Source organism: Vulpes lagopus, chromosome 7, assembly GCF_018345385.1.
Source record: "Vulpes lagopus strain Blue_001 chromosome 7, ASM1834538v1, whole genome shotgun sequence".
In the NCBI taxonomy this organism is placed as follows: Eukaryota; Metazoa; Chordata; class Mammalia; order Carnivora; family Canidae; genus Vulpes; species Vulpes lagopus.
The window spans coordinates 54,932,979-54,950,314 of NC_054830.1; the positions used below are offsets into that span (position 1 = coordinate 54,932,979).

General features: G+C 52.5%; 1 protein-coding gene across 11 annotated transcripts in view; it reads left to right on the plus strand.

Annotated features, from left to right (window-relative positions):
- Positions 1-17,336, plus strand: part of IQSEC1 (IQ motif and Sec7 domain ArfGEF 1) — a 377,994-nt gene that overhangs the window by 291,653 nt on the left and 69,005 nt on the right. For 2 of the 11 annotated variants that reach the window (XM_041761607.1, XM_041761613.1), the window contains exon 1: positions 16,272-16,591. The exons of the other annotated variants lie outside the window; for them this stretch is intronic. In XM_041761607.1, coding sequence (XP_041617541.1) covers positions 16,527-16,591 — 65 coding nt within the window. In that variant the 5' untranslated portion in view covers positions 16,272-16,526. Of the gene's footprint in view, positions 1-16,271; positions 16,592-17,336 lie in introns of those variants that run through there. 11 annotated transcript variants of the gene reach the window in all.

Consider the following 17,336-nt stretch of genomic DNA (forward strand, 5'->3'; position numbering starts at 1 on the left):
CCCAAGGGACTCTGCAGCCTCTTCAGTGTCCAGGGTGCACCCACTAGATGGGAGGGGTCGCTGCCAACCTCCAGTTGACCCTCTGGACCCCGCTGCCTTTCCCTGGGCGGTGGCCAGAACCTGGCCTGGCAGGACACAGCCTTATTGCTCGTGGAGTTACCAGGCAGGGAAGGAGGGAGGAAATGGGTACAGAACCAGCACCTTCTCTGCACCGCACACCTCCCCTTGGATATGCTTTCCTCCTCCCAAGCAAAACACAGAAGACTCACCCATTTAATAGATGAGGAAAGTGAGGCCCAGAGAGGGGCTGTGGTTCAGTAGGGGCTGGGGCTGAGAGTGGCCCTGCCCATATCTCAGCAGCCTCCCTCTGTGACCCTGGAAGTCACAGGCCCTGCTCCTGCCACTGCCACCGCCACCCATGGACTCCCCTCGGATGCCTGACCAGGTGCATTCCCTCTGGAGCAGTGTCTCTGCTCCCCGGGGCTCTCTGAGAACTGTGGGTCCCTGGGAGGAAGTGGAGGCCAGGAGCAAGAACCAGCCCAAGCTAGTGGCTAGGACTTGGGCAGTGTCTCCTACTTTGTGTAGTGGGGGTGACAGTGATAGGGCCTGCCTCTTCAGGTCACTCTGAGGCCAAAATGGAACCGTGTTCCAATGGCCATAAACGTGGCCCAGCTCCCAGCAAACACAGGTCATCTCAGCTTTTGTTTTATTTTACTGGGAAGGTCAATATCCAAGCTCCCTCTGTCCTCTGAAATTCTGAGCTCCTGGATGTTTCCTTTCTTCTGGGGCCTTTTATTTTTGGTTCATTTCTATGGGTTTAATATTTGCTTAGGAAAACAGACATCTGGAAAAATGTTCAACGTTGTAAGAATATACAATGAAAACTACATATGCCCCCACAGCCCCCCCCTCCCCATTCAGAGCAAACATGAAGAGCATTTGGGGGTATCTGGTCAGAAACATTCAGGAGATGGATATGTGTGTGTATATTTATTCACTGCACCGTATTTCATTTCACCGTATTTTAAAGAAAACGTCCGGTAGCTTGCTCTGCCCCCCATCTTGTGACTTCCCTCTGGGCCTTTAAATCCACCCACTCGGCTAGAGAGCCTGACTGCCTCCTCCCTCTGGAAGGCACACATATTTGTGGACGCTGGCACCAGATTTTCCTCGTCAGCAGGACTCGAGGGAGGCTGTAGCCTGGCACAGGGCAAACAGGGGGATTGTTGAGTTGCAAAGAACGGTCCCTTGTGCCCAGTGAAGGCCCAAGTTGGAGACCAGTTCCCCCTCCTCCCCACTCCAGCAGAGCTGGGTCTGGAGCAAGGGTGGAGCCTGGGGACCTGGCGTGGGCCCAGCCGGACTGCCAGCTGGCTATTGGGTGACCTTGAGCCAGCCCTGACCTCCTCAGGGCTCCTGACTCAGTACAGAAAGCCCAGGATGTGCCGCAGCCTCTCCGAGAGGACTGGGGTCCATCTCCTCGAAGACCCAAGCAAGCCACATGTCACTCATCCCACCTGGGCTAACGCTCCTGATGCACTACCTTCCCATTAAGCTTTGATAGTACTCCATGAGGCAGCTTGAGTCCGTGCTAAATTTTGCTGATGTTTTCTCTGTGGGCCTTGTGATTTCTGGACCTGCCAGTGTCTTATCTCTGCCATGTAAATCTCCCAGAGGGCTTTTACTGGAGCTTTTTCCCTCTCCCAGGGTCTGAGAAAGGAAGGCAGCTGGTGGCTAACATGTGGCCACATGTCCTGCATGCATGACTATAAAGCCTTACCAGAAGACTCCCTGCCCTCTCGAAGGAAGAGCAGGATCCACTGCTAGTGTCAGGAGGGCAGACAGGGACCGAGGGTCATAGTCACCCAGTGGGGCGGACCTCCAGGCACTTCTAGTGTACAGATGTTCAGGTTGTGCACGGGTAAGAGCACTTGGCAAAGAAAGAATGCAGTCTTCCCAAGTGTGGGCCTAAGAGGCTGAGTCCACCAGAAGAGGGCGCCTTTTCCAGATTCACACACACACACACACACACACACACACACACACACACACACGAGCCCTGCATGCTGGTGGTAGAACCAGCCTTGAGCATGCTCACTAGCAAAGGAGAGATGCCTAGGTGTGGGTTCTCCTCCCCCCTTGCGCAGACCCAGCCGCATGAAACCTCAGAGAGAGCTGGCTGGGCCATATGTCTGTGGCCTCAAGGGCCACAGAATGGCTTGACTCAAAACAGACCTGGGTTCACATGTCAGCTCTGGCTTTTCCTGGCTTTCTACTCCTGGTCAGGACATCTGTGTACAGACCCCCCTACTTTATTGTCTACTAATATCCTCCACCCTGAGCTCAAGTATAAAACACCTTTATCTCTGTGTCTGGTCCCTTGAGAAATGAATGCTTTGTCTACGAAGGCATGTTAATTTTGGACAGGGACTCACGTGAACTAGACATAATTGATTTCATCCACAAATATTTCTCAAGCATCTAGTAGGTGCCAGGCACTGCACTGGAGCTGAAATAAGTGGTGAGTCCAGCAGGCGTGTTCCTTATCCTCACACAGCTGTCCAGCATAGGAAACGGAAATGCTTCCATGAGCAACACCAACCAGGTGCTAGGAGGAATTTCCCAGGGGGGCCCGGGAGAAGGCCAGGCAAGGCCTCCCCAAAGGAGCTGAGGCATGAAGGTGGAATGAAGTTAAGCAGGTGAAAAGAGAGACGTGTGCTGGACAGAGGGACTAGCATTTGCAAAGGCCCAGGGGGTAGGGAGGGCAGAGGGCAAATCTGCAGGGCCTTGCGGGCATAGCAAGGAGTTTGGTACTTATTTCCTAAGCAGTGAAGAGCCAGGGTTTGAATCAGGGCAATGATTTGTTGTTAGATTGAAATGTCAGTGAAAATGGGTTTGAGTCTTGCTCTGCTTCCTAACCCAGCTGCCCTCCTTCTGTACAGCAAGGAGTGTTGGGGACAAGGGTGTCTTAGGTTGTTCAGGCAGGATGGAGGAGATTTGAATGAGGAAGCTTAGGTTGGAGTCCTGAAGCTGACTCAAGCTGCCCCTCTCTATACCTGTCCCAGGGCAGGGGTACCTGGCCCCGGCGCTTTGTCCCCCGCCCTGGAAAGGCCAGGCTGCAGTGCTCCAGAAGGGCGACAGGTGGCGCCAGCCCTCCAGCGGTGGCAGGTGGACTAGCCCAGTCAGGACCAGCCTAGTGAGAGGTGGGGTTGAGGCCACTCTGGTCAGCCACACTTGTCCCCTGCTCCTCACCTGCACCGCACTCTGACACCCAGACTGCCAGTTTGGTGGCTCCAGCCCACAGCTGTCACCACCTCATCTTAGACAGCTGTGCCCTGAACTGTCTTTTTAAGCTGATCTTAATTTGCCACCAAACCCAGTCTGGGGGCCACTAGGTGAGCCCCTACTTTGCAGGGGAGTGCTGGGGTCCAGGTCTCTGCTCTGCAGCCTTGGCTAGTGAAATGCCAGTGATGAAGTGATAAAGTCCCAGCTTCACAAGGTGGGCAAGGGCGTCCACAAGTCATGTGTGTAAAGCACAGGACAAGTGCCCAACAGTTAGCGTAGCCAGGGCTGGACACCCAGGAGGCCTTCAGAGCCACTTACCCACCAACCGCCCTCCTCTCCCCCACCGCCATACCTTGCACTGGAGTTAAAGCACAAGAGGAGCCAATATGGGTTGAATGAAGAAGTGCCCTTTCCACCAGAGGCTGCATCCCAGAGTGGGGACCCTCATGTCCTGGGCCATCCATTGGTATAAAGTCCCAGCTCCCTATGTTCTGACGCATGATCTTGCATCTTGTGCAAGTGCTTTGGTACTTCTGGGCCTCTGTACCCTTCTGTAAGATGTCAACTCTGCTCCCTATGGCTGGGAAGTTTGCCGAGACCCTGTGTGAGCCCCATGGAGCACCAGGCGCAGACTGGGGCACAGAATCGGTGCTCAGGGACATGACAGCTGCAGCTACTGCTAGTGCACCTGACTGTCCCAACTGCAGAACCTCACGTAGTCACTAAGGGAAGCCAAGGGGCAGGAGCTGGAGCCTTCATCACAAGGTAGTATTATCCGGACTGTCCAGTATTGTCCCAGACTGTCAGGGACAAATGGGAAGCAAGCCTGAGGGCCCTCCTGAGGGTGAGAGGTAGGATCCACTAGGGATGCCTCCCAAGAAGGAATGCCTGGTCCTTACTTGGGTGCCCGTAGGCAGGGCGGAGCCCATGAGAAGCCCACGATTGGGGGGGGGGGGCAGCCGCCACAAGATGCAGCCCACTGTGGGAGGGAACAGGAGGGATCTTGGGAATAGAAATGGTCTCAAGGAAGACAACCGGGGGTGATGGGGGGGCCAAGCTCAGCACCCCCATTCCTGGCTTCCCGTCCCTATGCACGACGGAAATTACCCTTAACCAGGGTAATAATTACTGCGGACAGAGCTGACACATTGAACAAATTGTTGTGTGCTTATAATTACAAATTGCATTTCTAACACTCCAGGGGTTTCCAAACCTTGATATCTTTGCTATTAACACATAAATTATACTCATTTATGGAAATTGCGAGAGAGACCAAAATTGTCTGTGGGCTGTGTTGCATGAGCGATGCTCATTATGGATCCACTCCAGGAGTCTGGGGCAGCCCCATCTGGGTCTCAGGGTTTACCCTTATTTCATGGAGTCATGTTCCCTTGCCAGCCCAAGGCCCCCTTGGCTCAGAGGCTCCTGGGCTTTTCCTGCGTGACCTACTGGTTGGAATCCCCGCTCTGCCACTCTCGGAGCAGCCTCAAGGTGTACCATTTAACCTCTCTGTGTCACGGTTTTCTTGTGGGCTGCATAACTCTCCACAGGATAGTGTGTATCAAGCTGCAGGCACTGGTCCAGCATGCAGGTGATGCTCCCTGGTGGCCTGACCTTCTCTCTTCACAGGGCAAGAGGTACACAGTGGGATGGCGCCTGAGTCTTGCTCCCAAGAGTATAGGAAGACAGCCTTGACCTCCCTTCCACCTGCTACTGCCCGCCTGGTCCCTCCCCAGCCTCAGGTGGCAGTGAAGTCACTACATGCTTAAGGATATTTCTTGCTGAAAGAAGTATATTCTCAGATCCCTGTTACCCACTAAGCAGGTGGAAGTGTGAAACCCCGGCCGTGTGAAATGATTCCAGGTGAGCCCCAGACTCAGCATTCGGTGACAAGGACCTAAATCACATGGGGCCCAGAGGGTTGTGATTCTCCCCTCAGTGCTTTCAGCCTTTCCAATTACTTTAAGACCAAAATGTTGGTCAGTGCTGATATGTCTTTAGCACCTCTTTAGCACTCAAAAAAAGGCTTAACGGTATCTTATTTCTATAGGCATTATATAGTCACATGGTTCAACAGTTAAAGATATAAATATATACCCAAAGGTAACCACTGTCCAGAGATGTATTATGCATATGTCAGTATGTGTGTGTGTTTACTCCTCCCCCTTCCCTTTTTACCCAAATATAGCATTCATCACTTGACTTGTTTCACCTAGCAATGTATCTTACATCTCATTCCTTATCAGGATATAAAAAGCATCCTTCTGTTTTATGGCTGCATTCTATATAACATGGATTCTCTGTGCTTGCTAATCTGTGTGTTAAACCCAGAGCAGGCCTCTAGCACAGGCCTTCTGCTGATAATACAGGATCCAAGCAGGATTTTTTTTTTTTTTAGGATTTTATTTATTCACTTAATAGAGAACACACAAGCAGGGGGAGCAGCAGAGGGAGGGGGAGAAGCAGGCTCCCCGCTGAGCAGGGACCCTGATGTGGGGCTCGATCCCAAGACCCTGGGATCATGACTTGAGCCAAAGGCAGGCCCTTCACCGACTGAGCCACCCAGGCGCCCTCCCTCCCAAAGCAGGATTTCATAACAGTGTTTTAGTTTGGGTGATTTGTTTTTATGGGAAAATTTAATTTATTCTCAATGAGACTTTATTATGATGAAGATTACTATTAGTGGAGAAGACATAGTTTCCCTGACAGAAAGAACAGTGTTAAGTAATTGGCACACATGTGCTATGTGGTCACTGGGAAGACCAACCTGAGGATAAATCCCGCCAGCAGAATTCTACCCCCTTCATCCTCTGGCCGATTCCCCACACTTCACACTCCATACATATGCTGAACCACGATTACATATTCCCAAGCTCATCAAGCCTTTGCCTATGTTGTTCCCTATACTTGGAGTGCCCTTCTCTTACTGGGCCACCCCGTGAATCTCCATTCATGCCACAGATCCCAAGATAGGCGTCACCTCCTCCAGGAAGCCTTCCTTCAATGGCCGTCCAGCCCCAGCTCATGGTCCAGACCCTAGGCAGGTGGCTCCCATACTGCCCTGATTGCCCTGGCCAGCTGCAAGATTTCCAAACCATGGCAGGCATCAGAACCACCCAGAGTGTGGGAATTTGCATTTGCAATGATACCCACCTGTGACCGTGACTGTTGCTGTCCCTGGGACCACCCTTTGAGAACCACTGGTGGAGAAGAAAGAACATAGGCTGAGTGTCAGCATGGGTAGCTGCTAACCCCAGCTCCATCATGTAGAGGTTGTGCATCTTTGGACAAATTACTTAGACTCTCTGGGCTTCAGGGCCTCCCTGATAAAATGGGATGCAGACCCATGTCGCAGCGCTGCTGTCAGGATTACATGAACTCGTGTGGGAACAGGGCTGGCACCGGTGGTTGGTTTTTTGTTTTGTTTTAAGATTTTATTTATTTATTCATGAGAGACAGAGAGAGAGAGGCAGAGACACAGGCAGAGGGAGAGGGAGAGAAGCAGGCTCCATGCAGGGAGCCTGACGTGGGACTCGATCCCAGGTCTCCAGGATCACACCCCAGGCTGGAGGCGGCGCCAAACTGCTGGGCCACCCGAGCTGCCCTGGCACTGGTGGTTGTGATTTGCCTGCATTCCCCTTACCCATCAGCTTCTGAAGGCAGGGCCCACATCCCTTTGCTTCTGCATCCTCTGAGATACCCCAGCCAGTGCCCAGCACGTAATGGGTGGTAGTAAATGTTGGGGACAGTTGTGGAACACTCGGGAATGCACATGGTCTCAGTTAACAGGTTTGTTCAAACAGTGAATCATACATCACATATATCCCGTGTCCATTAATTCGGAATCAACAGAGTCAAGTCAAGCTGGTTGCCGTCTTCCTCCCACTGGGATAAGAGAAGAGAAGGTGTTGTTTAAATCAGTAACATAAAAAAAGTAAATTAAATAAATCAATAACATAAAGAAGATTGTGGAGGGCAATTTTTAACCCACTTAAGAGAGGCCGTTGTTATAGGAGTGGCATCCGTTTGCAAAACAGGTGTCCCTGGCACTTGTTATAAATGAACGTATCCATTAAGGGAGAGGGCCGCTGGGGCCTTGGCTTGGCACCCCTTCGGTAGCTGTTCTGTGGTGTGAACACACTGCTCAAGAGTAAGCAAGCTACTTCCCCAGTGGCCCCCTGGAATGCCACTCGTCTGAATTAGTGGGGACCAGATGGGATGTTCCGTAACAGAACGAGGCCTTGCAGATTTCCGTATTTCTTTCTCAGTTCCCTCACTTTACCTCACTTTACCGTCCCTTTAAGATAGATGGGCCCCAGCTGAAGCAAAGCTACTGGGAAAGAAACCCAAATATGTCAAGGATGGTCATTTGCTTTGCCAAAGGGATGCATCTTTTTAATAAAATCTTTAGCTGCTGGCTCCTTTTAAGTACGGGGCACACACAGTGGGGGTGAAAATTGGTGTTCTCGAAAGATGGTTTCCCCCAGCCCTTCCATAACCTATCTATGGTGTGAGTAGGGGCAGGGCATTGGCTCAAGTCAAATAAGACAAGGGTGAGAGGGGCGCCTGGGTGGCTCAATGGTTGAGCATCTGCCTTTGGCTCAGGTCATGATCCTGGGGTCTTAGGATGGAGTCCCATATTGGGCTCCCCGCAGAGAGTCTGTTTCTCCCTCTGCCTGTGTGTGTGTGTATGTGTGTGTCTGTGTCTCTCATGAATAAATTTTAAAAATCTTTAAAAAAAAATTAAAAGACAAGGGGAGTCAGAGGGGGGCCTGCTGTTCCCTTCTGGCTCACAGGTCTTGCCCCATCTGGATGCGTGATTGTCCCTGAATGAGAATGGCTCAGGTTCGACATGACTCACTCATTTATTGAGCATGTACTATAGACCATACTGGGGGATGCAGTGGTAAACAAAGCCCCCCCTTCACAGAGCTTCATTGCAGTGGAGGAGACAGATGGTAAATGAGTACACAAGCACTTAAGCAAGATAAGTACAGGCCGTGAGACTTGGAAGGGGATGTGCTTTACCTGGGAGTGTCCCAGAAGGCCCCTCAGAGGAGGTGACAGCAAGTGGGCCACAATCCATTGGAAACTGCATGTGCTGGGGGGTCTGGCTCTTTCCCAGACAGTAGGCCTGGGGGTGAGGCTTGGAACCGCAGAACTCGATTTGTCCCTGGTCGCCAGCTAGTTCAAGGGACCCTCTGAGTGTGAGCTCACCGCCCCCCGGGGGGGCGGGGCTTGTTGCCGGAAGAAGGGAGAGGCCCAAGCCAGGGCCTGGTGCTGGGTATCTCACTAAGGTCTTTACAACAACCTCAGTGATATGAGTTGTTATTCATTCCCATTTTACAGAGAAGGAGACTGAGACTCAGAATGGCGATGCCCAAGATCACACTGCCAATAAGGGGACTGAGCTAGGAGTCTGACTCCATGACCAATGTGGGCAGCGGGCGGGGTGGGGTTGGAGCTGGATTTGCTTTTATTATTTCTATTTTATCAGTAGAGAAGGAAAACAGTCTTCTGCAGGGGACTTCTTGGAACTGGACTTTGAAGACCAAAGGGAACAGTGTTATAAACATAGACTTAGGAATCAGACAGCTCTGGGTTCCAATCCTCACTTACTGGCTATTTACCTTTAAATTTCTTAGCCTTTCTGAGCCTCAGTTTCTTTTTCTGGATGATTGGATGAGGATATAATAGTGGTATGTTCCTGAGAAGGCTTAAGTGAATGCTACATGTAAAGCATTTAGCACAGAGCCTGCATTCAGTAAGCACTTTGTGTAGCGGGGAGACAGGGTAGGTCTGGCTTCATGGTTTCATTCATGGCCTGGGGGCCAAATGGACCTGGGCTCAACTCCCTATCATCCAGGCTCTAGGTATGTGGCCTCAAGTAAGTTACTTGACCTCTCCGAGCCACAGTATATCTGTAAAAGGAAGGTTGTTGAGAATTAAATGCAACCTCTTCTGTAAAGCGGCTGATCCAGAGTATGTGCCCTTGAGGGGTGACCGTGGCTGTCTAGAGAGGTAACAGCCTCCAAACTTAAGGAAGAGGTGATAGAGGCAGGGAGGTGGGAAAGGAGGCTCAGGAAGACCTATCTACTTGTCCGAGATAGCAAGATCGAACATCGGATATGGGGGAGCTAGGATATGACACCAATAGATGCCCCACGCTGTGAGCATGCCCGCCCTGTCAGGGCAATGGTGGAGCAGAGAGAGGGACTCTAAGTTCCGAAGGCCTCCCGGGTGCCCTGCTCTGACAAGGCCATTGCAAGTGTTCTTGCCCAGCCCCACACCACTCCTGCAAGGAAGGTTTACAGGTGAACACATTGAGGCCCCAGGAAGCTGAGTGACTCACCCAAGGGCACACAGGGCGGGGCGTGGAGGGGCGCTGGGATGTGTGTCCAGGCCCCTGGCCACAGGGCTGCCTCTTCTACTTGGGGGAGATAGGGTCTCTGTCTCAGGTATAGACACGCACAGAAGGTCAGACCTAAGGATCTGGCGGTGGCTTTCTTGTGCTACCAGCCAGGGAAAGGGGGGTTGACTTTGAGGGGTGAAGTGGGGTCACTTTTGATTGTATCCTAGGGCCGCCTGATGGGGAGTGTGATGCACTGTGTGATTTCAAGGGCAAGTGGGTCAGGGAGGGCGGGGGGAGTCAGGGAAGAGCCTTTCACTGATTGAAAGTAGCAGCTCAGATATTTGGTTCCAAATGTCTTCCTGATGTCGTCATGCCTCTTGGATCCTGCAAGAAGACCGGCAAATGGCCATTTCCCATCCACTTGAATAGATACCCATAACTCAAGTAGTGGCACTTAGAGGTCACAGGTCTGTTCTCCACCGGGCCTGCCCCCTAAGCCCCAGGGTGAGCAGCTCAGCTTACCTGGCTGGGCCCAGCAGAGGGACCAGGATGTGTTGGAGGGTGCCCACAAATGGTCCAGATTGAGGAGGGATTGCCATAAGCACCTTCTGATCCATGGCTACGACCACCACCTTCCTTCATTTTTACAACAAACTATCATCCACTATGTGGCAGGGATTGCAAGTGGACACTGGGGACCTAGAAACATGGGGTGCTCTGGGGATCCAGGCTGGGAGGGCTTCTTGGAGGAGGTGATCATTCCTGACCATTTTGTTGACATTGTCAGTCACTGAGGACCTGTCATGTGCTAGGCTTTTCAGAGCTCCTATAGAGCCACCTTGTGTTGGTAAGGGGTTTTGTTTCTCCTTGCATCTGACCCTGTGTCCTGACTATGTGGTTCTGTTACTGCAAACCCTCCCTCGGGATCCTTCCCATGCCCTCACAGCCTGTTTAATCCTCTTGTCAACTCTTGGCACAGTAGCAACTACATCTAATTTTTATTGTTCATTTAAAGACCACAGGAAAATAGCCTCCTTACACCTCAGACCACAATGGTTCCCTGACCCCGTGGTTTGCTTTGTCAGAGCAGTAGGAAAGGAGCTGCGGAAAGGAAGTCAGATGACTAGTTCTTGGCGGTGCCCCAGATTTCCCAGATTTGGGAAAGCGCTCCCCTCTCTGTGGGCCTCAGGCTCCTCACCCAATGGGCAGGCGGCACTGGGTCATGGTGACTCCTTCCAGCCCTAAAGTTTAGGATATGCTGACATTAAAGCCACTTTGATCTCACTCTCATGGTCTAGGCCTTGGCCAACACAAGTACCACTGAGTTTTCACAGTTGGGACTCAACTCTGCAGATGGCTAGTCACACGGAGCAGTGGCAGTGTCTGAGCCCCGCCACCAGGAGAGTGGATAGAGAGACATTGTCCCCACCTTTGAGGTGTCCACAGTCCAGTTGAGGGTTTCCCTTCTCACCTGGGGACAGAGCCCTGGAAGGGGCTTCAAAGAGAAGGTGACATTTGGGCTGAGTCTTAAAGGTTGAGTAGGAGGTTCCCTAGCAGATGAAGAAAGTAGCCCAAGAAGCAGGCACAAGCAAAGGGACTGGGGCAGAAAAGTGCACAGTGCATTCTGGGAGGAGCTATATCATAGGGATGGGAGCTGAGAGTGAGGTTGGAAAGGGTCAGGGACTGAATGACAACCAAAGTAGTACCTGAGCAGGGAAATGGCCATAGAGTCAAGTTCACAGTTAACAAACCTACACCACCTCTGGGCCACCCCCAGCCTCCCAAAGTAAGTGATCCCAAGGTCATTTACTTTACTTTGTTTAGTACAATTAGAGAAGACTGTGATTTGCAAGCAGATTATGTGAAAAAATAGTTGAAATTTTAAAAGTAACTTGGCACTTAAGAGCGGCTTGATTTAGCCGGAAAAATTTCTCTTTGGGGGGACTGACTGGCTTCTCTGAGAGATCACTCTATACAAGTCTGCATTCTGCACAGCTGTCTCTGGTTTTTCACAGCATCCAACACTCACATGAGGAAGTTGTATCCTGTAGGGAACCGACACCTCACCCACATCCAGGCTGTATGCTGGCCTGTATGTACGGTGGCCTGGGAGGCAGGATGCGTGGGCCAGTGTCTCACCGTTTCTAGTACACACCCCAGGGCACATCCCTTTGTCACTCTGGGCCTCAGTTTCCCTGTCTGTAAAATGAGGGCTTGGACTATAGGGATGATCACAGAGCTCCCTCCTATGTCCAGCATCCTGGCCATGCTGTAGGGCTGGTTGTTCAGTGTTATGAAGAGTGACAGATAAACGATCAACAGGCACTGAGGGGAGAGCCAAATGGGCTCCAGTTGATTTTCACGGCTGTCAGTAAGACACAGCCTACTCAAAGGAAAAGGAACCCAGAGTGCCCCGAGAGGTGGCTTAAGTACCGTCTGGAATTTGGGGCCTTTGGGGACTGGCTCTGGGGGGCCTTGGAGTCTCTTACAAGATGCTAGAAGACCTCTGGTCCCGTGGGTTGCCATGATTTTATTGATTTCTTTATTGCACTGGCTTTGTTGTTGTTTTCTTAAGGTAACAGTCATTTAAAATTTTGAAAATTATAAAAGGGCATACAGTGAAAAGTCCTTTCTCCTTCCCAGCTGTGTCCCAATAAGACTTCAGGTTTAGAGGACAGAGGCCCATCTCCAGGAATCTCTGGAAACCCTGCTTTCCCTTCCCAGAGGCAGCCATTGACATGTGTTTCTTGGATCTTCTTTAGGAAATAGTCTATGATCATATGATGCTCAGTAAGTGCACTAGTGTTCTCTATGTTTTATTGTAAATATGTATCACAATTATCAGACTTTTGATCACAGTGTCACATCTCAGATAATTTTCTGTAAGTTATGAATGGTGCTGCCGCCATCTTGTTAACATAGGACACCACTGATGGGTGTGCCGTCGTTTACTTAACCAGTCCCCGCCGAAGGACATTGTATGCCTCCTCCTCCTTGTTGTGCTGTTACAAACAACTAATATCCTTGGACCTAAGTATTTGCATACATGGACCAAGAGCTCCATAAGAGTCATTCCTAGCAGTGGGTTGTCCCATCATGTGGCCATCTTGTCTGAAGGTCACCTGGCCTAGACCTGTAGTTCTAATCGCCACCTTCCCCAATGACGTTTGAATTCTGCTCTTCCAGGTCTTGTCCACAGTGGGCCTGTGCCAGGGCGCTGGAGGTCTGGCTGAACAGGCAGGGTAGCTGCTGCCAACATGAAACTCCTCAGAGGAGCGTGATTTATTTTAGGCTAGATGAACTTTTCTATGAAGGGCTAGATATAAATATTTTAGGCTTTGTAAGCCATCTATCTCCATTGTAACTATTCAGCTTTGTTGTTGCAGCACAAAAGTATCTGTAGATGACACGTAAGTGAATGAGTGTGACTCTGTTCCAATAAAACTTAGTTTTAAAAAAGCAGGCAGTGGGCCAGATTTGACTCTCAGGCCAGATTTATTCAACTGCTGAGCACCTCTGTGTCCCAGGCACCATAGGAAGTGTGGGGGATGCTGTGTAGAAGGTTGCAGGCCTAACTCTGCCTTGGCAATAGCAGTACAGCTCCTTGGTGGGATGAGAGAGCAGGTGCAGAATAAACCCAAGAGTGTGTAAGAGGAGTTTCTGACTTGGACTAGAGGCTGGTCAGGGGTGACTTTCTGAGAAAGTTTAAGTTGAAAGCTTAAGTCCAAAGTCTTAGCCATGAGCCAGGCACAACAGGACATTGGGGCTTTGGAAGTTTTGTATTGCTGGAGGTGTGGCATGTGTGGAGGGGGCACGATGAGTGGCAAGGGCTGGAGAGGTAAATGTCAGTCAGGGCACATAGGCCTGGAGGCCAGCTGTGTGGAGGGGCTGGCCTTCATCCTGATGGCTCTAGGAGAAGACCTATGAACGTCGGCCTTGGTGGGTGAGGCAGGGTTCATACACATCTGGTGGAAGACAGGAGGCTATCAGAAACGAGAGTGGGGATGAAGTTGGGTTATGACATGTGAAACAGGCCAAGCCAAGCAACTCAGGACTGAAAACCAGGACACACGGTGGAACTAAACATTTCCATGTCTTTCTCAAATCCCATACACCTATATGCGGGCTCCTACTCATCTGTCAAGTCCCAGCCCAAAAGTCCCTTCATCTTTGGAACCTCTTAGGGTACAGAGTCACAGGCTTCTTCCTGAAGATCATCATAACATCATGCTGAGGGACACTGGTCACATCGGTGTCTCCCATGGAGGCCTCAGGCGATGGCTCGGAGTGAGCACTAATGAATGCTTGCAAATTAAACAGCAAATTGAATTCTCCAGGGCAGATGTAGTCCACGAGCCGCACTTTACAGTTGGCAAAACTGAGACTCAGGAGGCTCAGCAATCCTGCCCAAATGGAACATGTAAGAATTCTGCTCTGTTTAGTCATTTAAGCAGAAAAATTGGCTTCTCTGTCTCTCCAGGCGGGAACTTTTTTGTTCGCCTCACGACTCCCTAAATTATTAATCTGCGAGGCAGTTAACTGAGCAGAAGCAAGAGGCACACTTTGAGGAGATAAAACAAAACAACAGAATTAAGAGGCGTTGGGTTTCCAGGGACTCCATCCTCTGGTATTCCAAACGCTAACAGGGAAATTCAACCCCTTCTTCTAAATCCTCGCCAGAACAATGTCGCCAAGACCATCCTGGCAGGCGGCTAAGCTGCGGGCCTGGACAAGTGCCTGGAATTCTTGGAGAATCCAGGTCGTGAGGCTGTCGGCGGGAGTGTGTGTCTGGAGTGCTCCAGCAGCTGGGCTGGGGGAACTCTCTTGGCTCCATTTATTGCAGCCTATTTTTAGAGGGCTGTTCAAGCCCGGGTGGACAATTTCAACCCGATCCCCTCCTACTCCCGCCCCCCTTCCAACCAGAATGCAGGTCATGGTAGCATAGCCCTCTGAGCAGTGTGTGTCAGAAGTCTTCTTCTGGAACTCTTGTGTGGAGGAGCTTTTGTCCATCCTCCTGATTCTTGCCTTCCTAGTGAGTATGAGGTGCTATCTCATTGTAGTTTTGATGTGCATTTCCCAGCTGACGAGTGATGATCTGCATCTTCTCATGCATTTATTGGCTGTTCATATATCTTCTCTGGAGAAGTGTCTGTTCAGATCCTTTGCCCACCTTTTTAATTGGGTTATTTGCCTTTTTGTTGTTGAGTTGGAAGAGTTCTTTACATAGCATGGATTGTAGACCCTTATCAGATATGTGATTTGCAAATATTTTCTCCTATTCTGAGTCTTTATTTATTTTTAATGTAGCAAAGACAACGTCAGAAGCAAAGAGGAGAAATGTGGAGATGAGCAGTGAAGGGGCAGTGGATTCCTGCTAGCCCGTTGCCTGGGAACCCTGGTGCACTAAACTGGATCTAGGGACAGCCTCTTCCTGTGCTGCAAGCTGGACTAGCCCAGCCCTCTTTCTTCACCATCCCCCACCCAACCCCAGTTTCCATCTGGGAAAGCACTCTTCTTTAGGCTCTTTGCACCACCCCCTCCAAATGAAAGACTCGAAAAGGCACAAGACAATGTCCCTGCATTAGTGGTTTCCTACTTCTTCCTGACTCCTGCAGATGTGCCAGCTGCCTGGCCCTCCAGGAGATGGACCTGTAGGTGGGGCAGGTGGGGTTTTGATTGTGTCTATGTCCGCTTGATGTCTTCCAAACACATCTGGGCATTCCACAAGTGTGGGTGCTGGGCTCTGTGCCTGCCTTCATGAAGCCCAAGGACAGATAGCAAATAAATATGCAGATTGAAAACAGCAAGCTGTGATCGCTTATAGTAGAAAGAGATGAGCAGCCTAGAAGAGGAGAAGGTGAAGGAAAACCTCTTAAAAGTTAACCCAGTTAGGGTGAGCCTCAGTTTCCTCCTCTGGAAAATGGAGCCACTAATAGCTCCACCTATATCACAATGTTGTCTGGAGGACCAGATGTGGGTAAAGAGTTCTAATAGTGAATCAGGACTACTGTAAGCCAGCCATGGGGGTCTGAAAGTTGGCTCTGGGTGAAGGAAGGACAGGGGGTTGGGTGGGCTTAGGGAAAAAGGAGCTGCTTTCCTCACATCCTCACCCAAAAGTCTCCAAATGGGTGTCCCCAGCCTCAGGATGAAACCCAGTTTTTCCCCTGGGGCAGGAGCATCAGAGCCCCCGAGCCACACCATCCTGGGAGCAGAGGCCTCATTTTATAAACTGAGGCCAAAGTCGGGATTGGCAAATATTGGGACCACCAGCACAGTAGGCTACAGTTGGCTGGTGTGGGGTTTGTATTTGCCGTGCTTACACGTTGGGGAGGAAGACAGGTATATCTGGGGACTCTGTTTTGGAGGGAAGCCCTCCCAGGAAAGAGTCTGGCGGGCAGGTACCTGGCTGGGATGCTGCATCCGGAGACGCTCCCCACTCGGCTCTCCCGGCCCCGGCCCCGCCCCCGCGGGCAGCCCCGCCCCGTCTGGCCCCCGCCCCTGGCCCCGCCCCCGGCCCCGCCCCCGCGCTTCCCCACGAGGCTCCGCGCGGCCCCGCCCGCCGGGCGCAGTCCGGCCCCGCCCCGGCCCCGCCCCCGGCCCCGGCCCCGCCCCCTCCCGGGCCACATTCCTCCGGCCCGGCCTCGCTCTGCGCCAGGCGGGCGCGCGGGCGGCGGCGGCGGGGGGGGCTTGACGGTCCTGGGCCCGGACCGAGGGCCGGGAGCAGCGGGAGCCGGCGGGCACTCGGCCGGGAGACCCGAGGTGGTCGCGTGGCGGGGGCAGGTCTCCCGGTGGTCGGGTGTCTCCCCGGGGCCCGCCGCCCGCGGGAGTCGGCAGCGCCTGGCGGGGCCTGGGTCCCGGGCGCCGGGCCCCGTCAGCTCCCGCCGCGGCCGCCATGTGGTGCCTGCACTGCAACTCGGAGCGGACCCAGTCCCTGCTGGAGCTGGAGCTTGACAGCGGGTAAGGGCCGGGTGGGGACGAGGCCGGTGGCGGGGGGGTCCCCAGGGCTCGGGCGAGAGGGCCTCGAGGAGGGGCAGGGCGGGGTGCCCGCAGGTCTCCGCCGTCGCACTTGCGAGCAGCCTGTTGTGGGTTCGTGGGAGAGCGGGCGCCCTGTGGTCCTGCGGGGGTTTGTTGAAGCCTGCGGGGCTGTGAGCCTGAGTGCGCCAGAGAGGCCGCGAGGATGGGTGTGCCGGGGCGCGTGAGACTGTCAGGATGTGTGTGAGTGCGTGTGTGCAAGAGGGTGGAGTGTGGCTGTAACTGTGTGTGCAACCAGACCCGGGACCTGAGTGTGCGTGAGGAAGAGAGATGCTGTCGGGACAGGCGAGCGTGTGTGTGTGTGTGTGTGTGTGCTCACTCGAGCTCATGTGTGACTGAGCTTCCGCGGGAGGCACTGCTGGGACTGGGTATCCGGTACCAGGCTGGTGCCCGTGGACTGGAGTTGGTGAGTCGCACTGTGGCCGCCGGCCTCTGCGGTCTGGTGGCAGGCGGGCTCAGGCTGCCAGTCTTCCTGTGGGCCTAGTTATGCGAGCCCCTAGGCCTGTATCCAGGCTTACACGTCGGCTCTGTCAGGGAGACCCTGAGCAAGTGTGTGTGGGGACCAGGGATTGGTTCCAGGGCTGTGCACAGGTGGTCCAGGTGTGGTTGGGGGGAGGGGGGTCACCCAGGAGTGCGCCGGGGATCCTGGAGCCTGAGGAGGCTGAGATCT